At 43.0% G+C, this 9,135-nt stretch overlaps 1 protein-coding gene across 1 annotated transcript in view; it reads left to right on the top strand.

Moving 5' to 3' along the window:
- The first annotated feature begins 361 nt into the window (after positions 1 to 361).
- TMEM47 (transmembrane protein 47) overlaps positions 362 to 9,135 on the top strand; it is a 26,412-nt gene continuing 17,638 nt past the window's right edge. Inside the window, exon 1 of the mRNA XM_007109911.4 lies at positions 362 to 852. Within this exon, the coding sequence (XP_007109973.1) occupies positions 627 to 852 (226 nt within the window). The 5' untranslated portion in view covers positions 362 to 626. The remainder of the gene's footprint in view (positions 853 to 9,135) is intronic.

Genomic DNA, 9,135 nt, shown 5'->3' with positions numbered 1-9,135 from the left:
GAGCGAGAGCGGCCAGGGGCGGGGCCGGGGGCCAGGCAGCTTCGAGGAATTGCCCCGCTCAGCGGTTCGGGGGCGGAGGGCTCGCATGGGGCTCTGTTCGCGCATCACACTAGGGTAGAGGACTCGCTGCGCGTGCACAGCGCACGGGGGCAGAGAGAGAGCGGACCCATTCCGCGCGCACCGGGCAGGGGCGGGGCGGGGCGGGCGCAAGCCTCTCGCGCCGGGAGCCTGGAGCCAGGAGCCGGAGCCTGACGTCGGCCCGGGTGCTGACCGCTGCCCCTCCCCGCTCGGCGCCGCCTCCCGCAGCCGGGGAGGGGCCGGGGCGGAGCGAGCGAGCGGGGCAGCGCCGGGGCGGAGCGGGCGCGGGCAGAGCGCTGCGCGGGGCCGGTGGCGAAGGTCCACGGCGGGATCGGCGTCGCTGCGGCTGCCCACGACCCGGTCCCCGGCCGGCCGCCCCGCAGATCCACCTTCGTGGCGCGGCTGAAAACGCGCAGATCCCCGAGGGAGCGAGTCCCCGCGCGCGGCGGCTCGGCTGCTTCCCTCCGTGGGAGGTCGGGCTCCCGGCTCTCCGGACCCGCCTGGCGTCCTCGTCTCCGGCGGGGCGGGCCGGCTGCGGCGCCCGGGACATGGCTTCGGCGGGCAGCGGCATGGAGGAGGTGCGCGTGTCGGTGCTGACCCCGCTGAAGCTGGTCGGGCTGGTGTGCATCTTCCTGGCACTGTGTCTGGACCTGGGGGCCGTGCTGAGCCCGGCCTGGGTCACGGCCGACCACCAGTACTACCTGTCCCTGTGGGAGTCCTGCCGGAAACCCGCCAGCTTGGACATCTGGCACTGCGAGTCCACACTCAGCAGCGGTGAGGGCCCGGCGCGCCGCGACCCCTGCCTCCCGCCCCGGACCGCCCCGCGCCCCGCTGCCTGGACAGCTACCACCTCTACCTGCCTCTCCTTCTGTGTTCCCCACCCTAGTCCGCCCCCTCCATCCTGGCCCTTCGCGGATCCTCGGGCTCCAGCCAACTCCCTGATCTCCACCCCTCACCTCTCCCCAATCCCGGTCGCCAAACCCAGTGCAGTGTCCCACGCCCTCTCTTCCCGTGGCCATGCCTCGGGCTCTGGAGTAACACTTATGCTATTTTGGGTAATTGTTATCATTTAAGGCGAGAACCATGTGGCTGTGTTGAAAATGCAACGCCTTCCACACCCGCGTTAAAAAAGACACAAGCAAAAGCGCCCCAACTCCCACCAGGATGCTGTGGGTTCTCTCTGCCTTCCCCACTTCTCTCTCAAGGAGGAATTTGCCTGAGTTTACCTCTGAGTGCCCCCGTTTCTGCCTTTTCTACTCCACTTTATCTGGGTTTTCCCGTGAGTTTCGGTTTGGATTTTAGTTCCTTAAATTTTTGAGGGATGTGAAGAGTTGGGAGAGGGACAGGCTTTAATTTCCTTGCCTTTTTTGGTGACACCGTCCTTGGTTGAGAGTTGCTCTTCTTTCTTTCCCACTCCAAATGCCTCTTCAGTCCTCTAGATCTTTCTTGCTCTTCTGCATGAGGTACTCACAGATGCCTGGAAAGTTGTGGCTTATTCAGCCAGCACTGGAAGCAGCAAAGGGATGGGGTGGAGGACGGAGAATTAGGTAGTCACGGTTGCCTTGAGCCCCGGTTGCCTTCCCCTGCCCTCCCAATGTTACGCCCTTAGCAGAAATCTGACAACTTCCGATTTCTTGGTGCAAACCCCTGTTCCTCGCTAATCTTGATTCTTCAGCTGCTGGTGTCAGCGCAGAGAAAGGGGAATAAAAGGCAGATGACCAGGCTGTGATTTTACACACTTAACACGGGCACCCCTGAGAAACTCATTAAATTCCCTCGTGACAGTTTCCTGTCTTCTCTGGGACTATTTATAAAGCTTTACTGGAAACGTGTCAAGTTCCAGGCAAGTTGAAATAGGACAAAGAGCCACAAAAAATCAGATTTGCTTTTGTCTTTGGTTTCTTGTTATGAGAAATTAGTGCACTTGGTTTAGTTTCTTCCATAAATTTGTCTGTTTACAAAAGGCTTTTTCTTTGTTATTACCTCAAAATTTCCATTGAAGGATTTCGTCTTTGTTGCTTAATTTACTGTGGAGGGGACTGGTTGGCAGCGAGAGGTCAACATTTAGGTCTTTTAATTCTTTCAGGGTTGGTTGTTTACAACTAAAGATAAAATAAATTGGTAAAATGCCTTTCTTCAGTAACCAGGGGATCCAAATAAACTTTGGAGAAAATATGCTTTCTTTCCCCTCTCCAATAGAAATGGAAATTTATGTAGGAATGCCAGCTCCGGCACGTCTCCTTAGCAACGTGAATCTTTTGCCCCTTTCTCTCTGTCTCTTGAAATAATAGCCCCCTGATTGCATAAAGACTTTTCAGATAGGTAGGAGAAACAAGCTTCAACTCCCATTTTCTTTTCAGGCCCGTATCCTTTTCTCTCGGCCAGGAATGTGGGGAATGGGGAGAAGCCAGCTCGAGTTTGTGGCGCGTCTGCAGTGTTTGCTAATCTTTCCTTCATTGCCTCCATCCCCATTTATCTCTGCTTTTTTACTCTCTAAGCAAGGAAGTAGGGAGACACAAGCTTAATGCAAATATAGTTGTAATAGGACTCTGCAAGGTAAAAATCGGAGGCTGGTACAGCTTCTGATTTTTTCTTCTAAACCCGTTATTCTACCCTCTTGCTGAAACTCATACTGCAGCATTTATTTCTTGTTGCGTTCCTGAAAATAAAATAGTTTTCATCCTAGAAAAAGTATACTTCAGAAGCAAATTGGGCTGGTGGAAATGGTTTTGTTGGAGGCTATCTGGAACAAGTTCTTGACTTTCTTTATGTAGTAGCAGTTCGTTTTTCCTCCCCAAGGTGGTGGTGGACGGGGAGGATGCAGGAGGAAAGGAAACAAAATCTGGAAAATCGCTCATCTCCCCACTTTACAAAGTCTATTTTCTTACAGTGTTTGGTGCACTTGAAGCTTCTGTGCACCAGTATTCTGAAACAAGGGGGAAGCTTGAAGTGAAATGAGCAATGTTTTCCTTGCCCGTTCCAAAGGGCAGGCAGCTTTTCTCAGTCTGTTTGCTGTGTTGAATAGCAGAAAGCAGGGAGGGAAATGTCTTCTGTGAAGATTTTAAGAGATCCACTTCTTTGTCTCGCGAAATGAATTACCTCAGGAGGAACCACCAAGGACAGTTTTACTGAAGGCCCTTTACCAGCATCTTCAGGGCTTAATTAAAAACCTTTGTCTTAATTAGAATTGAAACTGCCGTGAAGAGGCAAGCTTGTAAATACAGAAGGGAAATTTCAGGAATGTTTCTACCGATGACAATATGTCCTACTTAGGCCTAGTTCCTACGGAAACTTTCCCCTCAGCCATTATTTTTAAAGCCCGCATTTTAATTTTGGTACCAAATGTGCATCGTTTGCCGCTTATAACCTATTTTATGGTTTTAAGCAAAAGCAGAACCATTCCTTTTGTGTCCTGGTGTATTGTAGGTTGCGTCAGCACTTCTAGTACGAACCAGTAATCCGGGTGTCAGTCAACTGTAATGCTTTTCTCCGGTGTCCCAATTCAGTGTATGGGGGACTATCCAGGCATTCATCTTTAAGCTGTACATTTCCCAAAAAGACAAATGAGAAAATGGCTAATAGACTGTCATTCGCGGTGGAAACAGGAAAAAAATAAATAAATTAAGTATGCTTGTTAGGAAGTTTAGAATAGGTAGTACTCACATGGCTGCTGGCCACAGAATTTCTAAGGATGATTTTGGCAGCCTTTTAATACATCTTAAATATTATTTTTAAATGATAGTAATGTTTTAGACTTTTGCTTAGTCGCATTTAGTTTTGATAACTTTTTTCCTAGAATATAATTATAGGGTTTCACAGCCATAGCAATTATAAGAGAATCCTTAGTTCAAATAGGATTACTCAAGTGTATACAGAAAGCTGACACCCTAACTTTGACTTCAAACGTACTGTATAACCTCTAGGGTAATTTTTTGCTTCTTCTTTAAAATTTATAAATACGTAGCTATTTCATATAAATCAGATTGCTTTTTTGACGTCTGTGTTATTTACTGACTAAGCAAAATGTAAGGGTGTGCAGATGGCCAAATGAACACAATTTACTGAGAGTAATTTTGGGATATAACAAGTGGCATTCATCCATCTTTCCATCCACAAAATACTTGATTATTAAATAGTTGGTTCCTTTTTCAAGGAATATTAACATTTGCGCACTGTCCTAAAAATAGCTGCATTTGTAACAAGTCACTGGCAGTTTTGAAATGGCAATGCACTGTAGGCTAATAACAGGTGAATATTATTATTTTCAGTTGACAAGGGGTTCTTTTAAGAGTGCTTTGTATGTAGCTCATTTTTTAAAAACTGTGATATAAAAATCCACTTTAAAAGGCATTATAAGAAAACCTGTCTTGGGTGGTAGTTTAAGATAAACGGAACTGCCTAAACACCTGCAAATCTTAGAAAATCTGAGATACAGTGATTCTGAGTTCAGATGTGTATCATCTATGTATATTTTGAATCCATATCTTAATTGGGAAACGTAATTTCATTGGAAAACTTTGCAATGTGATTTACTCCAGGGAAAGTTCAGCTTGTTGCTTGAAATGAGTTGATATTGATGCATGTTTACAAATAGCTCAGCAAGCCTGGAGGTCACAACAGTTATACTCTATTCTGGCTTCCTAAAAAAGAACAGAAGTAGAACAAATGGAATTTTATTTAACCTATACAGCAGTAGACTGGTGGAAAGAGCAGCACTTAGCACCAAAACTTTCTTGATTAATAATCCAGAGAAAACCCAGTATAACATTTCAAGATCTTGATGATGATTTCCTTTTAAGGTCTCCTAAGACTCTGAAGTTCCCCAGATTGACTTTTACAAAGGACATTTTAATTTGTGGGCAGATATAATTCCTCTTTTGTTCACATTTGTAGAATGATTGTAATCTCCAGGGAGCCATTTAGATCAATCTTTGTCAGCTAAGGGATTTGATGAGTATGTGAGAAGCCTGGCCTTTCATAAAACCTTTCAAAACAAAACCAAAACAAACAAAAGCATATCTCAAGCAATAGATTTTGCCTGCTGTCAGGAATAAATTTGAAGAATCACTTTCAGGTTTCTGTTTAATACTAAGCCCACTTAGTGAGACCGCAAAGTACTACTGGATATATTAGTGAAAAGGATTGTAGGTGCTCCAAAATAAGTCCCTGGATTATATTACCTAAATATCACAGTAAACTTCTTTATGAACTCTGATAAATTATAACATAATCCTCTAGGAGGGCAGAGTAGTGTTGTGAAGAATATATGAGGCTTTGGATTCAAACTGCCCTGAACTTGACCACTTACCAATCATATGACTTCATATAGCTTACTGTCCTCAGATGATTTGTCATGAAGATTAAATATGCAAACATACCTGCTCATTAGGGTTGCATTTCTTCCTTATATATTCAGAGAAGCAAACCCAAAGTGATAATTTTTTTCAATAATTGAGGACATTTTCCTCCTTAAGTGGTAAACTTTTTTTGCATTGAATGATGAAGTATGTTGTTAGTCTCAAATTTAAATTTTGATATGTACTTCCCAGCATTTAACAGTGCTCCTGATAAATCATGATCACAAAATTATTGTCTAATAGCTACCTTTTATTCAGTACTATTCCAGGCCAGACATCTCTATTATTCCCAGTGTTGAATAAACTTGCAGTTTAGCTAATGTTATCTCCATATATTATTGAGGAGACCAGGTATTTTTGTAAGTTTACCAAGTTCTCAATCAGTGGTAGGGACAGGTTTTCTCCAAGAGTGTTCCAGTTATTAATGCTGGAAAACAAACCACCCCCAAAGTTAGTGGTGTTGTTAAATGACAGTTATTTTTTTATGCTCATGACTTTTGTGGGTCAGGAATTCAGATAGGGCATAATGAGGATGGCTTGTCTCTGCTCCAGGATGTCTGGAGCTGGAGCTGAGGGTGATTTGAATGGCTGGAAACTAGAGCATCTGGAACTGCAGGATCCTCTTCCAAATGGTTTCACGGGGTTTGACTTATTGTTTGGAATGGCTGGGAGGCTGGACTCAGCTGGGACTGGCCTTTCTAGCATGGTGGTCTCAGCATAGTTGGACTTCTTACAGGATGAGTAGTTTTGCTGAGAGCAAGGGTTCAAAGAGAACCAGTCTCTGTCTGAACCAGCCTGGGAAATCACAGAGGAGCCATATGTATAGTCCAGATTCCAGGGGAGGAGAACTGGGCTCTACTTCTTGATGGAGCATTGTAGAAGAGCATGTAGGATAGGAAATGCTCTTGGGCCACATTTGCAAGTATAGTCTGACACTGGAGTCTAGCCAGAAATCTGCATTCTTTCTTTATTGCCTCTGAGGAACCAAGACAACTACATAGCTTCTTTCTTTAAGAACTTTGAATCAATTGTATAAATAACATTTGGCTGGGGCAAAAACGGCCCTCAACCAACACATGGCTTTAATGATTAGTCGCTTGTATGGGGTTACTCTACATTTGGAATCAAATGAGCTCAAAAACTTAACCTGTCTACAAATAGAGAAGGTTTTTCTCTATATATATTCAACCTTAGGTCATTTTTGGATTATAGTCTCAAATGATCAAGGATCAAACTGATTAAGAATCTGAACTCTTAATTTGCTACTTCATGTTTCATGATAAAATTTTAGCCTTTCTTAGAAGGTTTTGTATGAGTCTGACAAGATGGTTTGTACATGAACACTAAAATGTAACAATTCCATACAGGAGCCAAGTTTTGTAGTGCTAGAAAGGTATGAGAATTGCAGGGATGTTTTTTGTTTGCTTGTTTTTTCATTATTTTAATAACATGATTCTTCTCTTGATAATTGCCCATATGTTGAATCACAGAATCACAGCACATTTGGAGTAGAAAAGATTTTTTAAAATAATCCTGCCCGATTAAATTTATTGCAGGGACAAGAAAAATAAGGCAAGACAGAATATTAAAGACTCAACAGAGAGATTGTACTTAGCCATAGTATTTTTGCAGGGCGGGTTTTCAGAATTTCCAGTAATATTGCAGATAACTATCTCTTGGTATTTGAAGGATTGTTGAATACTATCATGTATGGAACGTTGGATGAAGAAGTTAAGAACTACATGTGAAACAGCTGTCTACTTTTTAGAAGATTATTTATCATCCAAGATTTGATTTCCCATAGAATTTAAAGAGTCTTCAAATAGACTCATTTATGTTGATAAGTCCATTAAATTTTAGATGTTTATTATCATCAAATTTTACATTGTTACCGTGGCTAGTCCTTAAAAATCAACAAAAACTTCTTTTTCTTTAAGGTAGGGTTCTTTAAAACAACTGCTTAATTTTAAGTTGAAAAACACTTTCAAAAGTCTGTGGAAGCCAGCCATTAAGTTTCTTAAATTGATTATATGCATATAAATTTCACTGGATCAACTTATTACTGCATTCTGGCTTTATTTTTTTTTTTAAAGATACATTTATTTATCAAGAGACTGATTTTTCCTATCAACTTATTACTGCATTCTGGGGGACTTCCTTGGTGACACAGTGGTTAAGAATCCGCCTGCCTATGCAGGGGACACAGGTTCACTCCCTGGTCCGGGAAGATCCCACATGCTGCAGAGCACCTAAGCCCGTGCGCCACAACTACTGAGCCTGCGTGCCACAACTACTGAAGCCCATGCGCCCTAGAGCCCACATGCCACAACTACTGAGCCCATGTGCTGCAACTACTGAAGCCTGTGCGCCTAGAGCCCGTGCTCCACAACAAGAGAAGCCACCACAATGAGAAGCCCATGCACTGCAATGAAGAGTAGCCCCCGCTCCCGCAACTAGAGAAAGCCCACACGCAGCAATGGATTCCCAACACAGCCAAAAAATAAATAAAGATTAAAACAAAAACAAAAAAAACTTATTATTGCATTCTGGCTTTATTTTTTTTTTAAAGATACACTTATTTATCATGAGACAGATTTTTCCTTAAGCAGAATTTCATCCTCACATGTCAAAGGCATGGACAGTTAAATCTTACCAGTCTTTTCAAAGTATTGGATCATCTCCCTTGAAAATTAGACAAGGACACCTTCCTTACCCTTTTTTGCTCCTATATTTGTTTGGGATTTTGAGACATTAGGAGACCATCAATTTTCTGTTCTATTGTAGTCTTGCCTTTGGCACCAAAGATTCCCATTAATAAAACAAAACAAAACAAAACAAACAATAACCCCTACAAAAATGAAGCATCCATGGTTTCCAGAAAACCAGGAAAAAAATATCTAGATCATTTTTATCTCTACCAGCTTATTAACTGTTGTGAGATTTAAAATGATAGTTTTAATGAGCCATGTTTCAAGATAAGGTCACAAATATTGATTGTCTTTTCAAAATATATGCGTATTAGGCAAAAAGATGTTAAAAAAAATAGAAGTTGGGACTCCAAGTCACATATTCTCTATGCATGAAAAGGCACATCCACAAAAGGACTCAAATTTCCATCAGAAGGAGTTTTATTTCTGTCATGTTTTATGGTCCTGAAACCAAATGTTCATCACAATGCATAGTGCTTTGTGAAGGCAACCTGGAGTCTTTTCCTAGCACTAGTAGGTGACTTAAAGAGTGATAGAAATACCCTGGGAGGCCCTTTTCTATCTTCTCCTATGTATCCAAGTAGTTAACTTCATTGAAACATGTTCATTGATTTCCTAGCAGGGAGTAAGCATTGTCCTGGTACAAAGTCAGCTAGTCATTCTGGTGGTGAGAGCAAGGTCATGAATGAAAGTTTCTTTTAAACAAATTAATGGAATAATACAAATGTATGAAGTACTATAAAGGAGGAAATAAATATAAATTCACCTTCTGCAGGGGGGTAGAAGAAGGGCTCTCATCTAAAGAAGCTTGCTAACAGGGAACTGGCGGGGGCACTAGCTTGCCAAATTTATCCCTCCATATTTACTGGAGGGTGTTTTTTTTTTTTTTTTTTGCGGTTTTTTTTTTTTTGCGGTACGCGGGCCTCTCACTGTTGTGGCCTCTTCCGTTGCGGAGCACAGGCTCCGGACGCGCAGGCTCAGCGGCCGTGGCT

This window comes from Physeter macrocephalus, chromosome 21 (assembly GCF_002837175.3).
Source record: "Physeter macrocephalus isolate SW-GA chromosome 21, ASM283717v5, whole genome shotgun sequence".
NCBI classification, from domain to species: Eukaryota; Metazoa; Chordata; class Mammalia; order Artiodactyla; family Physeteridae; genus Physeter; species Physeter macrocephalus.
This window is presented reverse-complemented; position numbering and strand designations above follow the sequence as displayed.